Source organism: Scyliorhinus canicula, chromosome 4, assembly GCF_902713615.1.
Source record: "Scyliorhinus canicula chromosome 4, sScyCan1.1, whole genome shotgun sequence".
NCBI classification, from domain to species: domain Eukaryota; kingdom Metazoa; phylum Chordata; class Chondrichthyes; order Carcharhiniformes; family Scyliorhinidae; genus Scyliorhinus; species Scyliorhinus canicula.
This window is the reverse complement of record NC_052149.1, coordinates 163,104,800-163,128,324: the sequence shown is the minus strand read 5'-3', so window position 1 is coordinate 163,128,324 and position 23,525 is coordinate 163,104,800. Positions and strand designations below refer to the sequence as shown.

The following is a 23,525-nucleotide window of genomic DNA, read 5'->3' as shown; positions in this document are numbered from 1 at the left end:
TCTATCTCTCCTCCTCCCCCGCCCGCCCGCTATCCCTTTCCATAACCCCAAACTTCTTAATGCGATGGCCAATGATTCCACCGTGAGTGCAAACAGCAGGGGGAACATAGGACATCCCTGCCTAGTCCCATGGGGAGAGGAAAGTATTCTGACCTGATGTTATTTGTGCGGACACTGGCCCTTGGCTCCTTATGCAAGAGCTTTACCCAGTCCACAAATTTGGGTCCAATTCCAAACCGCTCTAGGACTGCCATCAAGTACCCCTATTCTACCCGGTCAAACGCTTTCTCGGCATCCAATGCCACAACCACCTCTGTTTTCTTGCCCGGGGATGTGCCTTTAAACAGAAGATTCAAAGTTGAAGCAGCCTACTTGCCAGGACACAAGTGTTCCCAGGTTTTGTATTTTGGAAGGGAGAGGCCAGACACTTCGCACCGAGCAGATCTTAGGAACCAGTTTTGGAGAGACCTAGTTCAATTGGCAAACTGACAAGCGATAGGTTGGCCAGGGCAGTGTTTTGCTCAACAGTGATGGGTTCTTGCGTGATGCTTTAAGAGAACTGGGCAGATGTGTTTAGACCTTGGAACTGAAAGGAATGTTCTCTCTCTCTCCAGCTTTCTGAAGTGAAATAACAGCTCTACTGCTCGGAAAGTAGTGAATACCTGACATACCCTTTGCCGTGAACCTAAAATGATGCTGAGTCTGCAGAGAAAATAGACAACCTTGCCGGAGAAAACCATCTCAATCCTAGGAGGAAGTACCATCAAAACCAAACCCTAAACTTCAGAAATACATTAACTGAAAGCCATCCCAGTGCTTCAAGGATCCTTATCTGTTTATTTATATATATTTTTTCCCCCTTTCCCTTCTATTGTTGTCGGTGTATGTGACATATTTAAGATGGACGAGTTAGAAACAGGGGGTTGGGAAAGTGGTAGTAGGTTGTCAGTTATATTTTCCATCCTTTTAATTATAATACTGTACATAATAAAAGGTTACTTGTGTTTTAAAGTTACAAACCAGGTAACTACAGTTTATTGGGCTTAATCAAGGACCTCAGGTATTTTAAATAAAATCTAATTTCACCTGTGTTATGACTCGGGTCATGTGGGGCTGGAATTGGCCACACTCTAGCCCAGGGTGTCATGACGTTCATCACCCTCACCGTAGTTCAATAACTAGTCCTGTTTCTTGCTCTTTCAGCTAACTTTAGAACTCCTTTATCCTTCCAGCCACCTAACTCAACCAACTTAAACTTAGCTCTCTATCTCCTCGGCACATTGGACATTTTCCTTGCCATATCTTGCATCCACTAATTGCTATTCTCCCTTTTATTCATTTTCTCCAAGAGGCTTTAGCTGCTTTTGAAATATAATTTTTATTTTAAAAAATAAAATTAGAATGTATAAGCAATTTGAGTATTTACCTTTTATAATTGTCAATAAAACAGCAGAGATGATCAATTGGTCTCAAAATTCAACCATTTGAAAAAATTAAGATTACCATGAGGATAATACAGCTAAATGTGATGTCTGAATACAGAATGCACAAGTTATAACAGGTGAGTAATGTGTAATTTTATTCTCAAAGACTTGAAGCTAAAAAAAAGTTTCCAGAATAAAACTGTCAAAATTGTTCTCAAGCTTTTCTTCAAATCACTTTGAAAAACTTAGCAGGAACCGCTAGACATTAGAAGTAAATTCTAAAACAATGCATGGTCTGATGCATCTTGGAAAACAGCTTTCATGTGATCAGATTGCGTGATCTAAATCCATTTTACAATGTCATAGCTCTAGGCAAAATCATTGGCCTGGATTTTGCCATCAGCAGTGCAGCACCAGCGCTCAACGTTTCCTTTCACAACATTAATCTGAATCCGGTGTCATGGCAGGGGGAATCTCTGAGCATCTCGCAGTGATATTATAAATCAGGGTAGTCAGTCAGTGAAAATTTCTCACAGCGAACAAATCAGGAAGCAAAATACACTGCTTACCATTTGCTTTTTATATAAATTTCCACATAGAAATAAATACACACTAACATAAATATTCAACAAATTTAAAAAACAATTACATTTAAACTGAAATTTCTTTCATAATGGAAAAGAGTTGTCATAACATACAAATTTAAAATTCGTTTCCAGGGCAAAGTGGTGATTCAGGTTAGTACATTGTCAAAAATCCGGATAGACCTTATTGACAAAGCATAACTTTATCAGAGCTTTAATAGTGTTACACAGTGTAAAAGGTGCAGTTCTCATTAGTTCAGGGATTTCTAAAAGATTGCCATCTGTGGGGACTTCATCAGCATGCACTGTGGAGGAGCAGAGAATCACTCACCGCAACCTCTGGATTTGCAAATGCAAATATCAGAAGTTGCTGTCAGGTTCACAAAGTAATGACGGCAACTGCTGACAGTCTTAAATAAAAACTTAACTGAAGGAATCACAAGACAATAATAAATTAAATCAAGTTGTAAACAATGTCATTTTATCTTGTTAAATCCTTGTTTTGGACATGTGAAATTTCAATTATGGAGGACAAATTTTGTGATTCAAAATATTTCTCGCAAAGCAATTGGAGGTGAATGCGCAGTGCCACCCAGAGGCCAAAGCTTCTAACTATAGAAGTCAGAGCATTCTTACTCGAATGCTTCACAACCAAAGATGGAGGGCACTTTTCAAATGAAAACGTGGGCAGATATACTAATTATATTGCTAACGGTTGGAACTTGTTTGTGGAAGCAAATTTTTCTTGTTCTAACATTTGAGTCCTTTATTGCAAATAACACTTCTATGGCATAGGATGACAGCTGAAATATCTTATAATAATGGGCAGCATAGTAGCACAGTAGTTAGCACAGTTGCTTCACAGCTCCAGGGTCCCAGGTTCAATTCCCGACTTGGTCACTGTCTGTGCAGAATCTGCACGTTCTCCCTGTGTCTGCACTGGTTTCCTCCGGGTGCTCAGGTTTCCTTCCACAGTCCAAATATGCGGAGGTTAGGTGGATTGGGCATGCTAAATTGGCCTCAAGTCTCCAAAAGGTTACATGGGGTTACTGGGATAGGGTAGAGGTGTGGGGTTCGGTCGGGTGATCTTTCTATGGGCCGGTGCAGACTCGAAGGGCTGAATGGCCTCCTTCTGCATTGTAAATTCTATGATCTAATCTTTATTATGATATAATCTTTATTATATTATTGTCACAAGTAGGCTTACATTAACACTGCAATGAAGTTACTGTGAAAATCCCCTAGTCGCCACACTCTGGCACCAGTTTGGTTACACAAGAGGGAGAATTCAGAATGTCCAATTCACCTAACAGCACGTCCTTCGGGACTTGTGGGAGGGAACCGGAGCATCTGGAGGAAACCCACGTAGACACGGGGGGGGGAACGTGCAGACTCCGCACAGACGTAACCCAAGGATTGAACCTGGGACCATGGTGCTGTGAAGCAACAGTGCTAACCACTGTGTTACATCTCTGGAAATCTATACAAGATTTGCATAGGACAGACATAAATTTATTTTCAGTGCACACGTTGCCGGTGCATTTTTCCTCACTTGCATAATGCTACATGCAGAACATTTATTCCTGCTACAGACATGCATATTTCTCTGTGAAGTCCTCCATGTAATGCTGAAGTAGAAACAGGAAATGCTGGAAATGCTCAAGGAGCTCTGGCAGCATCTATGGAGAGATTCCCATTTGTTAAACTGCGTTTCCAGCCTGAAATGGTGACTGTTTCTCTCCTCAGATGCTGCCAGACCTGAACCTTTCCAGCACTTTCTGCTTTATTTCAGATTTCCAGCAGCCGCAATATTTTGCTTCTGTGTACGTGAGACTTTAGCATATTTTAACATTTACTTAGTATAATGAACAGACTGGTAAATTTAAAATAAAAACAGGTTTGTTGCTGGTCCCAAGGGTTATCCATTCGCTCCGCCGGCATCCCCATTAGCTCTACCACTTCTTACTTGATCATTAGGGGCCTCACGGTAGCATGGTGGTTAGCATCAATGCTTCACAGCTCCAGGGTCCCAGGTTCGATTCCCGGCTGGGTCACTGTCTGTGCGGAGTCTGCATGTCCTCCCCGTGTGCGCGTGGGTTTCCTCCGGGTGCTCCGGTTTCCTCCCACAGTCCAAAGATGTGCGGGTTAGGTGGATTGGCCAGGCTAAATTGCCCATAGTGTAAGGTTAATGGGGGGATTGTTGGGTTACGGGTATACCGGTTACGTGGGTTAAGTAGGGTGATCATTGCTCGGCACAACATCGAGGGCCGAAGGGCCTGTTCTGTGCTGTACTGTTCTATGTTCTATGTTCTATGTTCTATCATAAATAAAATATACAGAAAACGATACTGAAGAGGTAGGACTCAGTCACACCTACAATTTTCAACCAAACAGCAAATTGCCCACATCGGTCATATAATTAGGCAAAAATTATAAATTAAGAGAAATTTGAGAACAAAAAAAAGTCATGGCAGGTTGAAATGAACAAACAATGCATTCTCAAATATCAGGACTCTGACATACGAACACAATCTCTAGTGAAAAGTTTGAAACAAAAAAGAAAACCACTCAGCCCAGAAACATTTCTGAATGGGAACTTGACAAACCCAATATTCATGTTAGATTTTAAAACTACTCTGCTTTTTAACACTTCCACTATAAGCACAATATTCAGCGCACCATGTTTGGGTTCACTCCAAATGCAGACACTTTTTCAAATACTCCAAAGTAGTTTTCTTTATTTAAAAAAAAATACAACTGAAAATTAAACCACCATGGCATTCAAATCAGCTTCACTGTCATCATCTTCGATGCACGTCTCAGTTCAATTTAATCAGTACTTAAGAGTTCTTCATCCTCTAGAAGTAACTCCAGACAGTTAGCAGGGGACTTCAATGTGCATCACCAAGAGTGGCTTGGCAGTACCACCACAAACCGAGCTGGTGGGATCCTAAGGGACATAGCTGTTAGAGTGGGACTACAGCAATTGGTGAGGGAACCACAAGAGGGAAAAACATACTTGACCTCGTCCTCACCAATCTGCCTGCCGGAGATGCATCTGTCCATGACAGTAGCTGCAGAAGTGACCATTCCATAGTCTTTGTGGAGACAAAGTCCTGTCTTCACATTGAGGACACACCCCATCGTGTTGTGTGGTATTACCACCATGCTAAACAGGATAGACTTCGAACTGATCTAGCAACTCAAAACTGGGCATTTATGAGGCACGGTGCACCATTATCAGCAGCAGAATTGTATTCAACCACAATCTGCAACCTCATGGTCAGGCATATCCGCCACTCTACCATTACCACCAAGCCATAAGGTCAATCCTGGTTCAATGAAGAGTGCAGGAAAGTATGCCAGGAGCAACATCAGGCAGACTAAAAAATGAGATGTCAACCTGATGAAGCTACAGCACAGGACTATATGTGTGCCAAATTACACAAGCAGTAAGTAATAGAGAGATAAGCAATTCCACAACGAACGCATCCAATCCAACCTCTGCAGTCTTACCACATCCAGTCATGAATGGGGGTGGACAATTAAGCAACTCATTGGAGGAGAAGGCTCAAAAACATTCCCATCCTCAATGATGGAGGAGCCCAGCACATATGTGCAAAAGACTTTCGCAACAATCTTCAGCCAGAAGTGCCGAGTGGATAATCCGTCTTGGGTCTCCTCTAGAGGTCCCTAGCATCACAGATATCAGTTTTCAGCCAACACAATTCACTGCACGTGATATCAAGAAACGGCTGAAGGCACTGGATATTGCAAAGGTTATGGGCGCTGACAATATTCTGACAATAGTATTGAAGACTTGTGATCCAGAACTTGCTGCCGCACTCCTAGCCAAGCTGTTCCAGTAGTTACAGTACTGGCATCGACCCATGGAAAATTGCCCAGTGTGTCCTGTACACAAACAGGACAAATCCAACCCAGCCAATTACCGCCCTATCAGTCTAACCTCCATCATCAGCAAAGTGATGGAAGGGGTCATTAACAGTGCTACCAAGCAGCACTTACTCAGCAATAACCTGCTCACGGAAACTCAGTTTGGGTTCTGCAAGGGTCACTCAACTCCTGATCTCATTACAGCCTTGGTTCAAACATGAACACAATAACTGAATGCCAGAGGTGAGGTGAGAGTGACTGCACTTGACATCAAGGCAGCATTTGACCAAGTATGACATCAAAGAGCCCTAGCTAAGTTGGAGTCAATGGGAATCAGGGGGAAAACTCTCCACTGGTTGGAGTCATACCTGGCACAAAGGAAGATGGTTGTGGTTGGAGGTCAATTATCTCAGCTCCAGGACATCACTGCAGGTGTTCCTCAGGGTTGTATCTTAGCCACACCCATCTTCAGCTGCTTCAACCATGACCTCCCTTTCATAAGATCAAGTGGGGGTGTTTGTGGACTGCACTATGTTGAGCACCATTCGCAACGCCTCAGATAATGAAGGTCCATGTCCAAATGCAGCAAGACCTGGACAAGATCCAGGCTTGGGCTGTCAAGTTACATTCATGCCATAAAATTACAATTTCCTACAAGAGAGGATCTAACCACCCCCATGACATTCAATGGCATTACCACCGCTGGATCCTCCACAAACAACATCTTGAGGGTTAACATCCATTAGAAACTGAACTAGCCGTATTAATACGGTGGCTACCAGGGTAGGTCAAAGGCTAGGAATCCTATGACGAGTAACTCACCTCCTGAGCCCCCCCAAAGCCTGTCCACCATCGACAGGGCACAAGACAGTAGTGTAATGGCCTACTCTCCACTTGTCTGGATGAGTGCAGCTCCAACAACACTCAAGAAGCTCTACACCATCTAGGACAAATTAGCCTACTTGATTGCTCCCCCTTCCACAAACATTCAAACCCTCCACCACCGACGAATAGTGGCAGCCAAGTGGACCTACAAGATGTACTGCAGTAACTCACCAAGGTTCCTTGGACAGCACCTTCCAAACCCACAACCACTTTCATCTAGAAGGTCAAGGGCAGCAGACACCAGGGAACCCCACCATCTGGAGGTTCCCCTCCAAGTCACTCACCACCCCGACGTGGAAATATATCGCTGCTCCTTCACTGTCGCTGGGGCAACATCCTGGAACTTCCTCCCTAATAGCAGAGTGGGTGTACCTACACCTCAGGGACTGCAGCAGTTCAAGAAGGCAACTCACTACCACCTTCTGAAGTGCAACTAGGGATGGGCATTAAATGCTGGCCTAAACAGCGACACCCACATATCTTAAATTAATTTTTAAAAATTTATTGCCACATGTATCTCTCGATAACCTACAGATATAAAGCCTTGATATTAACCCCCAAATAAGTGGGGTTAAACCGCCAAATGTAACAATCCATTCTGCCACGCACATTGCGCTTTTATGCTCGCTGATAGTGTGGTGTCCTAAAGTCCACTGCGGAGAAGCACAATCTATTTTACATAATTAAATTGAACCACCACAGGGCAATTAGAAACCGGATTTAAAACTCTGCTGCTCTGCATGTTTTTTAGAAGCCACAAAACCCAGCTGTGAAAGGGAGGCAGGTACTGCAGATTCCACAGGACAAATATTTAGTCCGCCTTGTGGGCCAGGGATATTGCTTCCCCTAGTCAGTCAAGAGCTTTTGGTCTCCCCTGTGCCATTCTGGCCTCATTTTCCACTCCATAGCTCATCTCCATGCTTTCTCCCCACACAACCCGCAAACTGCAGTCACTGACTTTATCCTTTCCTAGCCATGACTGCTGGTGTTCCTCCTTCGACTGCCCTCCCAAGTACTCCAGAGAGAGAAAATGCTGGAAAATCTCAGCAAGTCAGGCAGCATCTGTAGGGAGAGAAAAGAGCTAACGTTTTGAGTCCGATGACTCTTTGTCAAAGCTTTGATAAAGAGTCTTCGTAGTCAAAATGTTAGCTCATTTCTCTCCCTACAGATGCTGCCAGACTTGCTGAGATTTTCCAGAATTTTCTCTTTTGTATCAGATTTCAGCATCCACAGTAATTTGCTTTTATCTCAAGTACTCTACCCAGTTTCAGCCTTCTTCTCTTGGTTCCCTCTCCCATTTTGGCAGGTTGTCAATTTGACCATCTACCAGGCACAAAATGATAGTCAGGTCCTGCCTGGCAGGGCTCTTTGGTATCCCTGCATTGATGTCAATGATAGGTGCAAAGGATCTTGGGCACAATGAGAATACATTTCGGGGTTGAAGCAAGAATATCTATAGAATGGCGAGTTACGAAAGGTGCTGTATATCTGGATCAAATTAATGAAATTATATTTAGCATCAAATAAAAGCTTATTATGGCGAGGAATTAAACAAAACAAAATTACAGAAAATTTATGCAAAAACCTTCCTTCAAGCAAGAACCAAGAATTACTGAAGCTTAAATTTATAAACTCCCAATCATAATTACCATGCTGACTACAGAATAAGGATTCAACAAAAATCTTGAAATCAACAATCACTGAATAGGGCATCAGTTAAAACCAGTCCAAAAATATTCCAACCTTTCTAAAATCTTATTGGAAGATTCTAGTTCCACGTCCAGGACAAAATGCATTTCTGATGCCTGAAACGCCTCAGACAAATGTAGAATGGCAAGAACACCATGTCGTTAACACAGTGCAGTCATTTTTACAGAAATTTGAAACTCCGGAGCTTAATTCCTTACATTAAATCTAAGCATCTTCTGTCAAGATCCAAGTGCTCAGACTTCAGTACCAATGCATGTGAAACAGATTACCAATCTTTGGATCCTTTGTGTAGAATAAAAATAAATCAAGGGTGGCCTGAAGCAATGGTGCTATACTGTACATTGCAACAAAAGGATACAGATTCACAACTGCATTCCTTCAAATTGCAAGACAGGATAGATGCTGAGAGGATGCTTCCTCTTGTGGGAGAGCCTAGGAGCAGAGCGCATAATCAAAGAGTAAAGGGTCACCTTTTTAAGACAGATGAGGAGGAATTTCTTTTCTCTGATGGCAGTGAATTTGTGGACTTCTTTACCGCAGAGAACTGTAGAGGCTGGGTCGTTAAGTTATGTTCAAGGCGTAGTTAGACAGATTTTTAATCAATAAGGGAATTGAGGGTTATGGGGATAAGGCAGGTAAGTGGAGATGAGGATTATATCAAATCAGCCATGACCTCATTGAACGGCAGAGTAGACTCGATAGGCTGAGTGGTCTACTTCTACGTCTTATGGTTTCCTAATTTTCATTCAAACTATTATACAAACACACAAAGCTGCTCTATCCCATGCATTTCCCCACACTCAGGAGGAGCATAATAGCAAATTATTTGCCCTGTTTCTTGGTAAAGGAAGTGTTCTAAGGTTAAAAAAATTAAAAATACAAAATTTTTAGGTGCCAAATCCAGTAGTCACTGTGTGCGACAGCTGTGAATTGGCAAACAAATCGATATTTGCTTGGTTATTCTATGATACAATGAAAGGTCTGATTACTGATGGCAACTGATTATTTCACTTCTTGTTTGCACGCAAATTCATTTATATCATACTTACCATACAGGCGTCCCTGGCTTGTCCGACTGATGGATCTTTTTCGAGAATAGTTTTGTAGTCTTGTAGGGCTTCATCAAGTTTTTCAGATTTCTCATACAGCTCTGCCCTTCTCAGTATAGCACGGATATAATTGGGATTTAACTCAATTGCTATAAATTGAAAAAAGAATACACCTCAACATTGGATAAAACTACAATTCAACATATTTCGTTTCAGGGAAATTAGTATAAAAATGAAACCGGAAAGCTGTACATTTTCAGAAGGCTCCAAAATCTAATATGCTAATCTTTTTGTAACAACTTGTGTGATTTGAGGAAACAACTTGAGCGTAAAGTTTACCTTTGGTACAATCAGATATGGCTTCTTCCTTATTATCCTGAAATAGAAAGAATACCAGGAGTAAAAATCTGAGAATATTGGTTTAATTAAACAATGCTTTAAAAGAAACTATCTGTGAATTTTAAAAAGATTTCCACATACTTTCTTTCTACCAAATCTATCTAAACTATAGAGTACACAAAAATAATAAAAACTTCAAATTGGAGATTACAGGACCAAGTTCAGCTGGTTATCAGAATAACCAGTCCACCATTTGCTGTATTGTATTGCCCTGCAATTAGATTATGTTTGTCTTTCATTAGCTAACATATTTACTTTAATGTAGAAAGAGAAGAAAGCATTGCATGGAACTTATTTTTCAAATCCACTATTTCCTCATATCTAAAACTGATCTTCCCTGAAGAGTAAAACCAACCAATTGTATTACAAAAGATTCACGTTACATTCTAGCAGGTCTGTGCCAATTTCTCAGATAAATGACCAATTCACATAAACACCAACATTTTAATATTACATGTACAAACAAATTAAGTATTCCATTTTCATCTGTGTGCTCCATGTATCATAGACAGATTTTCAAAATGCGTAAACATTATGCATTCCCCCAAGTAAAGGGAGATGAATTCGCCTTGAAGCCAGGTGCATAAAATGCTGGAATGTAGTTGATGCCAATGAAAACCATGATCCAATAAGAGGTTAGATAGGTTAAACATTATAACTACTTTAAATTTCCCACATTTACGATACAGCAGAATAAAGAGTTCACTTCTCGGAATAAAATCCAATTTGTACATCAAATGTTGCCACAATTCTTATTTTTCCCTATAGTAGTTTTCCAGTACCTCATTAACATTAACATTTTCTGAACTTTGGGGAGAAAGTCAGTTTTGCAGATCGAAAGGCACTGCAGTGACTACCGATTTCACCGTCAGGTCAGTGTTGCCAAGTAAAATTATTTTATCTCATAATCCACTCTTATGTTTTCATTTTGAGAACAGTGAAACAGCTAAAGCATTTGTGCCAGAATATTTGCAAAATGAAACAAAATCAGGAAAGACTATTGATCTTATAAACATTTTTGAACAGATCACTGTTTGGAGGAACTGGTATATTATCATCCAGTTCACATACCTAGACACCATTAAACAGTGGATTTTTCATCCTCGTGTTCACACACAAATTCCATCCAAATTCTTGGGGGAAATCCACAGAATCACTAGTGAAGGATGCCATTCAACTCATCTAGTCTGCACCGACACTCTGAAAGAGCATCAAACTTGGATCCACTCCTCACCCTATCCCTGTGCATTGATCATGGCTAATCTATTTAACCTGCATTTGGGCGGCAATTAGTTATCATGGGGCTGATTTAGCACAGTGGGTTAAACAGCTGGCTTGTAAAGCAGAAGACGACCAGCAGCGCGGGTTCAATTCCCGTACCAGCCTCTCCGAACAGGCACCGGAATGTGGCGACTAGGGGCTTTTCACAGTAACTTCATTGAAGCCTACTTGTGACAATAAGCGATTTTCTTTTATTTTAATTTAGCATGGCCAATCCACCTAACCTGCACATTTTATGATGGAGGAGGAAGCCGGAGCACCCAGTTGAAATCCACACAGACACGGGGAGAACATGCAGTCTCCCAAGGCTGGAATCGAATCCGGATCCTTGGCGCTGAGACAGCAGGGCCAATCACTGTGCCATCGTGCCAGAAGATTGTTAATTTTGTTATATTTATGGAACAGACATCAATAACTGCCATTCATGGATTTAAAAAAAAATGGAATTTCAATACAGGATTAAGCAAATGACCAGGTCCATAATCAGGTGCCTGTCAGGAAGGGGTAAGTAAAGGTTGAAGCAAAACTGTGTCAACAGGTATCTATGCAAATGATAGTAATCACACGCTTGGCCTCTCACAGCCCTCAAATTCAATTTGCAAACACCATGTCAAAAGTTCCCCTAGATCATTATTCTTGGTGGCATATCAAAAAAATAAGAAAGCTGCTTAACAAGTCAATTTGCTACAAATATCAGTCCTTCCTCAGTAACAGATCACCTGTGTTCACCTGCATGTTTACAAATCTAACCTGCAGAACACTGTGTAGATATGACCAATTAGAAGTGCTTACCAGTTTCATTCTTGCAGCAGCCCGATTGGAATAAAGGATAGACCTGTCCTTCTGGTAATAAGCTGGACAAACACCAAGAGCCTCTGTGTACGAGTTTTCAGCCTCTGTATACTCTACAAGAAAGAGATAGTATGGTAGTTTATGGTTGTTCTCCGGTAAATATGTAAAACATTAAACGAAGAGAATGTAAGGAAAAGTTGGCTTTGTAGAATGGATCCAACTTGCATCAAGTTTTCTTTTGTTGGCCAGTAACACTGGATGTGGCAACAAGATGTTATTTCCACAATACCCAATTATTTTTTTTTCCAACTAAGGGGCAATTTAGCATGGCCAATCCACCTAACCAGCACATCTTTGGGTTGTGGGGGTGAAACCCACACAGACACGGGGAGAATGTGCAAACTCCACACGGACAGCGACCTGGGGCCGGTTCTCAGCACCATAGGCAGCAATGCTAACCATTGTGCCACGTGCTGCCCTTTTATTTTCACAATAAAGAAAAAAAATTGCTTCCCCTTACAGGGGCATATTCACCAATAAAAAGTAATTTTCAAAGCACTTTAATTTGCATTGCTTAATGAGCGCAACTTCAATATCCCTAATGTCTGAATTGTTAACCATGTTTTAAGCTAAAAAATTGGGAGCTACGAGCTACGACGTCAAATGACAACATTGTGCCTGCTTAACATACTCATGGATATGTAGGAGCCAACTGGGAGTTGAATTCAGGAAGCAATACATTTGCATGGAAAATAAAACTTTACAAATCCCTTTACAGAGGTCAAAAAATAATCGGAACTGAAGTGGAGGGAGTGGAATTTTGGATGGTGTCTAAAAGGGTTGCTTTTAGGAAGCTTTGAAAGAGTCACATGAGAAAGCAGAGGATTCTGAAGTGAGCTTTCCAGAGTGTCAGAATCAAACAATTGAAAGATCAACAGGTAGAATGCAGGGAGGGGGGGATCTAGAGGTCAGAAAGAGCTGAACATAGGGCTGAATAAAGTTCCAGAGGGTATGAGCGACAAATTTCAAGAATGGCTTTGCCAATGACAAGGACTTTGTTAGTACTATTAATTCAGGGGATGCGAGGGTCATTGGCAAGGCCAGCAATTAATGCCCATCCCTAACTGCACTTGATGCAGACGAGGCAGGGAGCCACTTAGAACTGCTACATTGCAGGAGGAGGCCATTCAGCACCTCAAGTCCGACCCCCTAAAAGAACACCCTACCTAGGCCCACCCCCACCCTATTCACGTAACCCCCCCCACTAACGTGGACACCAAGGGGCAATTTAGCATGGCCAATCCACCCAACTCGCACGTCTTTGGACTGCGGGAGGAAACCGGAGCACCCGGAGGAAACCCACACAGACACAGGAAGAAAGTGCAAACTCCTCACAGGCAGTCACCAAGGCCGAAATTGAACCAGGGTCAGGGGTGCTGTGAGGCAGCAATGCTAACCACTGGGCCATCCTTGTTGAATTGCTGCAGTTCAAGTGGTGCAGGTACACCCACGGTAATCTGCGGGAATGAGCACAAGGATTTTGATACAGCATTAGTGAAGGAGCAGCAATATATTTCCAAGTCCGGATGTTATGCAACTTGGAGAGGTATTTGCAGGAGGTGTTGTTGCCACACATCTGCTGCCCTTGCTCTTCTATGGGATTAGTTTGGAATGTACTGTTCGGCAGTACGGTGCTAAGTTACTTGCCACAGACTTCCCAGCCTCTAACATGTTCTTCTAGTCACAGTATTTATATGGCTAGTCCAGTTACATTTCTGGTCAATTGTGAGGGTTTCGATTATGGTAATGCTGTTGAATCTCAATAGGAAATGGCTGTGCACCACACTAATGCCAAGCAATGTTACTTGCCACTTTATCAATGCCTTCACTCTATCCTAAGGTCAGAAGTAAGGATGCTCGCAGATGACTGCACAAATGTTGAGCACCATTTGTGACTCAGATAATGAAGCAGTCGATGTTCATTTGTCTCAAGATCGGGACAACATTCAGGGTTGGGCTCGTAAGTGGCAAGAAACAGGGCATCCTATCTGAGCCACAATCAGGGCAACACGGTATAGCAGTGGTTTAGCACTGTTGCTTCACAGCACCAGGGTCCGGGTTTGATTTGCGGCTTGGGTCACTGTCTGTGCGGAGTCTGCACGTTCTCCCTGCGTCTGCGTGGGTTTCCTCTGGGTGCTCCGATTTCATCCCACAAGTCCCGAAAGACGTGCTGTTATGTAATTTGGACATGAATTCTCCCTGTGTGCCCAAACAGGCGCCGGAATGTGACAACTAGGGTCTTTTCACAACAATTTCACTGCAGTGTTCATGTCAGCCTACTTGCAACAATAAAAGGTTTTTTTTTTTTTAAATCAGGAAATTATGAAATATATAGTGTTTTATTCTCAGTATTAACATTTTTAGTCTAATATTAATAACTATCAACATGAACAAATGAATAAACAATTGACAAAACTATTTCAAAACTACTCTGAATCGTGATCATGTTTAGTTAAATGACTATTTAGCTAATCTCAATACACTTGGACTAAAACATGCTGGGATAAAAACCTACCTCCTTTTTTAAATTGCCCATTTCCAACTTCTTTCAAAGTTAGACTCTCACCTTGCCTTCGCTGTAAGACAGAATGTTTATCAAAGTCTAAGAACTTAGTGCATGAATATGAAGTGCAGCATTTCCAAGTACAGCGTCATAACAAATGAAAATTATATGCAATTAGATACATACCCACACATGCACCTTCATAGCTTAGCTCACCATCCTTTCAATAGCCTTCCCTTTCAATACAGGAATTAAAGCTTTTAAATTCTAGTGTCATATGTTTCTATTACAACAGTAGCTACTGTATAAATTAACAGAAAACTCAAGAGTTCCCCAATACTGTGCTTCATTTCCCAGAACCTCCCTAAAAAGGGTGTTCAAAATTTCTACTATAGCCACTGGAGAGCTGTTACATAAGAACTAGGAGTAGGCAATTCAGCCCCTCCAGGCCACTCCGTCATTCAATACAATCACAGCTGATCTCACCCCAGCCTCATCTTCACCTTCCTGCCCGTTCCTCATAATCCTGTATCCCTCTACTAATTAAAAATCTATCCATCTCCTCCTTGAATTTGTTTTAGTGTTCCGCCATCCATTGTACTCTGGGGTAGGGAATTGCACAGATTCACGAACCTTTGAGTGAAGTGATACCTCCTCATTTCTGTTTTAAATCTGCCATGGCTTAGCCTAAAATTATGGCCTATCATTCAAGAACATTCGCCAATGAGAAGCATCGGCTCCATGTCTATCTTGTTGATCCTCTATAGCAGCTTAAATACCTCAATTAGATATCCTCTCATGCTTCTAAACTCCAACAAGCAGGGGCCTAAACTGCTTAGTCTCTCTTCATCCCTGGAAGCAATCTAGTGAACCTTCTCTGGAACAGCCTCTAATGCATTTACATCCTTCCTCAAGGGGACCAAAACTGTACGCAATACTCCAGATGCAGTCTCACCAATGTCCTACACAGTTGTAACAGCACTTCCCTAGTAGTCCATTCTATTAGCAATGAATGCCAAAATTCTATTTGCCTTCCTTATTATCAGGTGCACCTCCATATTAACTTTCTGCGATTCATTCACGAGGACGTCTAGATCCCTCCACACTGAAGAATTTTGAAGTTTCTCTCCATTTAGATAAATTGTCTTTTGTTCCCCTGACCAAAATGGATAACCTCACACATCACATTATATTCCATCTGTAAAATTTTGGCCCACTCAATATTCATTTGCTTTCCCACCAAATCAGTATCATCTGCAAATTTGGTTAGCACATTCTATCCCTGCATCCAAGTCATTAATATAGATGGTAAATAGTTGAGGCTTGAAGTCCAAACCCTATGGCACACCACCAGTTAGTTGTTGAGCATAAACTGACAACTAACTATTAGATCCGAAATACAGGACTACTTTTCAGGTTCCTTTGATCCTGCAAACCCAGTGAAATGCAAGGGAACATTTAGTGATCTGATTAAAGGTTAAATCTTGTGCATTTCCTAGTAGTAGCCTCAAGAGCTGTTTAGCACAGGGCTAAAGCGCTGTCTTTGAAAGCAGACCAAGGCAGGCCAGCAGCACGGTTCAATTCCCGTACCAGCCACCCCAAACAGGCGCCGGAATGTGGTGACTAGGGGCTTTTCGCAGTAACTTCATTTGAAGCCTACTTGTGACAATAAGTGGTTTGCATTTCATTTCAAGAGCAGTAGGCTGGGAACAAGTCATCTGTTTATCTTCTGAGTAGTGGATGAGGTACAAAGAAAAAAAAAAGAAAATTACATTACAAATGCTTTCCAAGTTTTAATTGTCACACCACAATGTATGTTGCTGTTTTTTCTTATTAATAAATTTAAATTCTTAAGATTTTACTAGTTTTTCTTTGTGTAACACGTACCAAATAATTTGAGTAGTGGTATAATTTCTCTTTATTTTTTTTTTTTAAATTTAGAGTACCCAATTATTTTTTCTATTAAGGGGCAATTTAGTGTGGCCAATCCACCTACCCTGCACATTTTTGGGTTGTGGGGGCGAAACCCACGCAGACACGGGGAGAATGTGCAAACTCCACACGGACAGTGACCCAGAGCCGGGATCGAACCTGGGACCTCAGCGCCGTGAGGCGGTTATGCTAACCACTAGGCCACCGTGCTGCCCTAATTTCTCTTTATAACATGCTCCATTTTAGAACAAGGATGGGTTTGGTGTGGTAAAAACTGAAATCTGCTGGAATTAACGCTGACTTACCAAGATGAGCTTCCGATCACGTTCCCTACCATCACTCTGATGGCCTATTTCCACCTCCATACCAGTGCTCAACTCTGCCCTCATCCATGCCTTTGTTACCTCTAGACTTACACTTTTCCAATGCACTTCCAACTCAAGACTATCCAAAATTCTACTGCCCACCTCCTGACACTCATCAAATCCTGTTTACCAATCACTGCACAGGGTTTACTGACCTACACTGACTCCCAATTAAACAATACAAATTTTAAAATTCTCCTTTTTGTCAAATACCTCATTAGTCTCACCTCTCCCTATCTCTCCTCCAGTCATACTTATTTCGGAGATATTTGTGAACTCTAATTCTGGTCTCTTGAGCATCACCTATTTTAATCACTCTACCATTGAAGGCCTTTGGTTGCCCAAATCCTAAACTCTGGAATTCTCTCAAACCTCTCCTCCACTTTGCTTTCCTCTTTTAAGACACCGTTAAAAACTTACCTCTTATCAAGCGTTTGTTCATCTGCCTCAATATTGTGGTAAGTGGCAGAGTGTAATATTTGATTATTGTTACAAAAGCCAGACTTACCTATGCAGAGAGCCAGCACTGGTAAAGCCAAGTCCCGACAGTCCTCGGGGGTTTGGGCACACATGTGGACCAGGAGTCAACTGCACATGGGCAGTACAGCATCTGAAGTTCTTTGGGTCAAAGACATAGGCCACGTGCGCATGCCCAAAAAGAAAATGGTGCGAAAATTTTAGCTGTGTGACTTGGAGCAGGACACCATTTTCAGAGATGAGGTTAGGTGGGTGTTCCTTCGGAGAGTCGGTGCAGACTCAGTGATTCGAATGGCCTCCTTCTGCAATGTAGGGATTCAATGGATTCTTTTTTTTAAGAATGCCAATTTGGGGACAGGGGAAGGTCCCAGTTAAGACGAAAGAGGTGTAGAGAAAGAGGGTCATACAAGAAGGGCTGTAGCTGGCAGACTAAGTGGCGAGGGTTCAAGAGAAGCCCCAATGACCAAAGGCAGCAGAAGGTTGGTAACTCTGTGCTGTGGGCATTGAAGTAAAGATACCTCTTCTAGAGCAGCAGTGTTCTGCTTGACGCGGTCAAAGACCTGAAGCTGTTCTTGTCGGTTAGTGTTGGGAGTGTAGACTCAGGAATCCAGGGGAACGGAATTTCGGGAGACAAGATGAAAACCCTGCAAGATCGGCCGTTATTGAGGCTGTCCATGTTGGGGCAACTTTTGGAGAGAATTCCAAGGTCAGGTATTTATATATTTTTTCTATTTTAAAAAGGTACCAATTATTTTTTCCAATTAAGGGGCAATTTAGCGAGGTCAATCCACCTAACCTGCACATCGTTAGGTTGTGAGGGTGAAATCCACGCAGACATGGGGAAAAGGTTAGATATTCAAATGGGAAGACTGGAATCCCTTGCAAGAGAAAGTTTCAATGAGACTGGTTGACGCAGTGTTCACTGATGTCTGGTGGGTTATTGAGAAATCGGTCTTCATCGCACCTGCCATTTATTGTGTAGTGTGGCATGTTTGACCACCATTAGCCTGTTATTTCACATGCACCTCATCTTAACTGAATATCAGAGTAGTAACAAGGTAGATATTTCAAATTGTTCAATTTCTCTGACCTTTTATAATAGTTTATTTTTGTTCAAAACCCGTGGAATCTTGTGGCTTTAACCTCTTAGCAAGTGTCTTGAATCTCAAACTATGTCTACTTTAAACAGAAGGTTATTGGCCCCGGACCAGAACTTAGCAGAAACTGGAGATCATAACAGTTTTAGAATGTATCTGTGAAGTTCCTTGATATGTTTATGCTAAAGTGCAAGTTGTTGTTAGCATTTCAATTTTTGCAGCCATCCTCTCTCTTCCTCTTACTCAATATTTCACCATTTAACTTTGGAGAGTATGCCCTTTTCTGTCTTTGCTATCTGCAAATTCTATTTTGTGTTATTACAACTATTAAATATGAGAATTTTATTTGATCCGATGTGCTCCTGATTTTGTTAAACTACCCCAATCCCAATTTGTAACTGCAGTACATTTTCTAGTGCATCCTTCCTCTCCACACCCCTTTCTTCCGATTCTATTAAAATGATTGGCCACCTTGGTCTTCAGTTGTGAAAGACAATTATTAAGTTGTCATTTTTTTCTCTTTACAGCAGCTAATTGATCTTATGTGCTTCTAATATTTTCTGTTTTTTGTTCATAATCCATTTGTCTCCCCCTCCATTTTTGGAAATGCATGGATGTAATGTATTTTAATGACTTGGAAAATATTAAGTATGCACAAAATGAGCTAATTGGCAAAAGGGAGACATGTAATTAAAAGAGTACAGATGAAAAATAAATAATTCCAGATGCAAAATTGATAATAAGAATGGGAAAAGCTGATTTAGAGGAAGTGGTACAAAGCATGCAGACAACTAAAAACGGCAATAAAAATGATTTGTAGGAACTGGATCAGTCAAGCAAGTGAATCTTAAGATAGGTTTATGTATGCTGAATTGGGAAGCACAACTTGTGTCAAGATAAAGGAAAAAATATTAGTAATAGTGAAAAAGGATAACCACTGAAAGTGTCAAGTGAACGTGGCATTATCAGTTAGACAAAGTAACAAGTATAAGATGCAAATTAAAATGCAACTGTTAGCCAAATCACTGCCAGTCCACATTTCTCATAATGTGGGCAATCTTAGGAACACAGCCTTCAAAAATGGGCATAGATGCACAAGAGTGAATTTAAAAGACAGTGAAGAAGATGATTCCAACATTATAGCTCTAAACCAAGAAGAACTCAGAACTATTTTTTTTTAGAGAAACTATCATGGCTTTAAAATACATAGATAATACATGTTTTAACTCGCACAAAATTCAAACTGAAATTCACAAAAAGCAATTAAAACTTGATAGTATGGGTACTTTATTTTCTTCTATAGGGTTTTGTGGAACAGATCCCATAATTAACAACTTAAATGAAGGTTCAAAATACAAGTTCAGATGGAAGATTGAAGCTTGTTGCTTCCTGAAATACTGGCACTATAGAAGTGTCAGCATGCCCACAGATATGCAACATAGGATAGGTACATTAGAGTTTTGTTGCCTACAATTTTGGAAAGGGGCAGGAAGAAACTTACAATGGGTTTTAGTGCAAATTTTGTGGATGTAACGAGTCAAATGAATAATACCACGGTTTTAAATTAAATAGACATACTAGTCCAGATTTTGCAGAGTGTGTTTGACAGCAACTGTCTGTGCTTGCCATTATTATACCTCTGTATCCGACTGCAACTTCAGGTGTTAGCGAAAGCAGATTAATATGGAGGTCCTGAAGTTGCAGTCCATCACTTAATGCACTGCCACAAGCTACACCGTGCCCAAGCCAACATCCAGTGAAATCAATTGATGTGGCAAAAACATCCCCTCTTCAGCTCTCACATTGTTGATAAGACACTCCATTAAAAAGATTACACCATGTTTAGTCAGGTATAACTGCATTTTAACAACCATGAATATAAACATTGCTGTACAACAGATCTGGTCCTTAAAAAAACTATTTGTGGAATGTTGTTAAATATTAACATTCTGATTAGTCACCTTATTTTTCAACTGAAAATTAAATAAATGTTGAAAAAAAACCTTTCACATTATTTCAGCTTCCACCATGTGTATTGCCCAATTGTTATTTTACTCTCTTGTCATTTTTTTAAAAAAATGATTTGATTTTAATGCTCTATCTGGTTGGTGCTGGTGAGCATTCTTTCATGTGACTGGCAGCTACATGACATTGAGAATCCTTATTGAAGGTTGCTACATGCAAAACAAGGTGGTAAATTTTCACCACAATGCTTATGAGATCTCTGTCTGGCTCTAAAGGTCAGCAGCAAGGGCCTATGATTTAGCTCTGACCCCAAAATCCAGACTATTGTCACAGAAGACAGCATGATGTACCGAGATATAATATGACTGTTGTTATGGGCACATGGCAACTTTGCATCTGCATTTTAGAGCAAGAGCAAAATAGATATCAAAACATTTTATTTGAAGTCCTAGACTGAAAGCCTTGCTTATATTTAGATTTCCTAATTTGAAACACTAGCACACAAATAGCAGCAATGTCAGTTAAATGACAAAACAAACATATCCTGGTTTATGGTCCACAAAACAAATTCAGTACTTGGTTCAAAGTTAAACCACATCCCACCACCTGAAGACATATGGATTACCTTTTTCTCTTCTTCAGGCAGATCTTTTTCCAGTTCTCGTAAATATTCTTCATCAAACTCCAGCTTTTTGGCTTCCGTTGTTTCAGAATCGTCCTCCAACTCTAAATTCACTACATCATCTTCCATGCCCACAAACCCATCAGTTCCCAGTGATTCTCGACATTCAAAGAAGTGGTCTTCTGCTGTCTCACCATCAGCAATACATGGCTTCTCAGCATTGCCACTGGCTCCTGAAGGATCAACCTTCACAGGTGATAATTCACCTGAATCTGACTCACAATTTAAATGTTCAGTTGGCACTGTCTGCTTCTCTCTCTCACCAGCTGACACATTCAGAACAGTCCCCAATTTTTCAGAAAGCTCTGCATCTTCGGACTCTCGATCCATTTACAGGTCTGATCTATTGAATAAGAAAAAAAAAGAAGCTTACTACAACCAAGTGCATAACTTAATATTCTTATTTGTGAGAAGAAATAAGACTATAAATACAACAGCATGCAAAGCTTTTTAGTGGAGACATGGTCAAAAATTTCTATTGCCCGAAGAGGAGCTCTTAACTTGATGGGCAGTGTAATTTAAAATGTAACTACACACTAAATTAGTTTTCATTGAATTATAGAATCTCTACACAGCAGAAGGAGGCTATTCGGCCCATTGAGTCTGCACCATCCCTTGGAAAGAGTACCCTACCTAGACCCATGCTGTGACCCTATCCCCGTAAGCCATTAACCCCATCTAATCTTTTGGACACTAAGGGGCAATATTTATCATGGCCAATCCACCTAACCTGCACATCTTTGGGCTATGGGAGGAAACCGGAGCACCCAGAGGAAACCCACGCAGACATGGGGAGAAAGTGCAAACTCTACAGTCACCCGAGGTTTGAGAAAGGTGTCCTGACAAAGGTGCCACCTTTCAAGTGAGGCGTTCAGCATAGATCTCAACTGTTCTGAATGCATGGAAACTTTCCCACTGTCACGCCCAACATTGGTGGTGGAGTCTTAATGCATTATTTCCAACAGACAGGATTTGGAATGTTATAGCCCTTTGCAACCTTAAAATTGAGTGATTACTTCAAAGAAAAACTGCTGAGCGTTTATCCACAGAAGATCAGGGTTAGAGTTTAAAGACAAATAACTGTACAGTGCAGCAACAGGTCCCTTGGCCCTCCAAGCCTGCACTGATCATGTTGCCGGTCTAAACTAAAACCTTCTGTACTTCAGGGTCCTATTACCATCCTATTCATGTATTTGTTAAGATGTCCCTTAAACGTCACTATCATATCTGCTTCCACCATCTCCTCCAGCAGCGCGTTCCAGGCATTCATCAACTTCTGTGTAAAAAAATCTTGCCGCGCACATCTCCTTTAAAATGTTCCCTTGCATCTTAAACCTACATCCCCTAGTAATTGACTTTTCTACCCTGGGAAAAAACATCTGACTAAGAACTCTGTCCATGCCACATAATTTTGTAAATCTCTATCAGGTCAACCCTCAACCTCCGTCGTTACAGTAAAAACAATCAGTTTATTCAACCCCTCCGTCATTACAGTAAAAACAATCAGTTTATTCAACCTCTCCTTCTAGCTAATACACCCTCCAGACCAAGCAACATCCTGGCAAACCTCTGCTAAACCCTTGCCAAAGCATCCACATCCTTCTGGTTGTGCGGCAACCAGAATTGGATGCAATATTCCAAATGTGGTCTAACCAAGGTTCTGCACAGTTGCAGCATTTGTATTGCATATATTTGCCAAGTTTTCAATGCAGGCTTGGTGATATGTTAAAGAAAATATTGGCCTATCTATATACAGGTGACAAGAACCTTTTGGGACCTAGGCCTTCTTTGCAGCCATGTACTGTTGATTAAAAGTAGTATTCATAGACAACATGGATTTGCTTGCTGCTGCTTTCATATTTTCTTCCTCAATGTGAGTTAGCCGACAACTACTAAAAGTCGACAACTACTAGAACAAAACCATGAGGAGCGAAGTGAAGCTGGGACTAAGTCTCCAGCAGTCCAGTGGTCTGTTTTGGGCTAAGTTCTATTTCAGGATATAAGTTTACAAATTCACACCAGCACCAAATCAATGCTAAACTGTTTCATTTTAACAAGAAAAAACAAACTTCAAAAACAATGATTACCCACACTATAAAACAATGAAACCAATGAATCTATCTTTTTTAACATTAGCACAATTTTCTGCTTAAAATTTGATCTAGGTGCACATTATGCCCCTTTTATTTGATGCACCCTTGAAAAATGAAATGAAATGAAAATCGCTTATTGTCACGAGTAGGATTCAATTAAGTTACTGTGAAAAGCCCCCAGTCGCCACATTCCGGCGCCTGTCCGGGGAGGCTGGAATCGAACCGTGCTGCTGGCCTGCTTTAAAAGCCTGCGATTTAGCTCAGTGAGCTAAACCAGCCCCTTCCCAGTGAATTAACAACCACCATCTATAACTGAATTGTTACAAGTTCATT

The 23,525-nt window shown here is 41.1% G+C and overlaps 1 protein-coding gene across 3 annotated transcripts in view; it reads right to left on the bottom strand.

Annotated features, from left to right (window-relative positions):
- ttc1 (tetratricopeptide repeat domain 1) overlaps positions 1 to 23,525 on the bottom strand; it is a 52,433-nt gene that overhangs the window by 28,113 nt on the left and 795 nt on the right. For all 3 annotated transcript variants that reach the window (XM_038795458.1, XM_038795460.1, XM_038795459.1), the window contains exons 2-6: positions 21,043 to 21,442; positions 14,594 to 14,654; positions 12,019 to 12,131; positions 9,886 to 9,922; positions 9,547 to 9,695 (exon numbers count right to left, since the gene is read on the bottom strand). In XM_038795458.1, coding sequence (XP_038651386.1) covers positions 9,547 to 9,695; positions 9,886 to 9,922; positions 12,019 to 12,131; positions 14,594 to 14,654; positions 21,043 to 21,429 — 747 coding nt within the window. In that variant the 5' untranslated portion in view covers positions 21,430 to 21,442. The remainder of the gene's footprint in view (positions 1 to 9,546; positions 9,696 to 9,885; positions 9,923 to 12,018; positions 12,132 to 14,593; positions 14,655 to 21,042; positions 21,443 to 23,525) is intronic.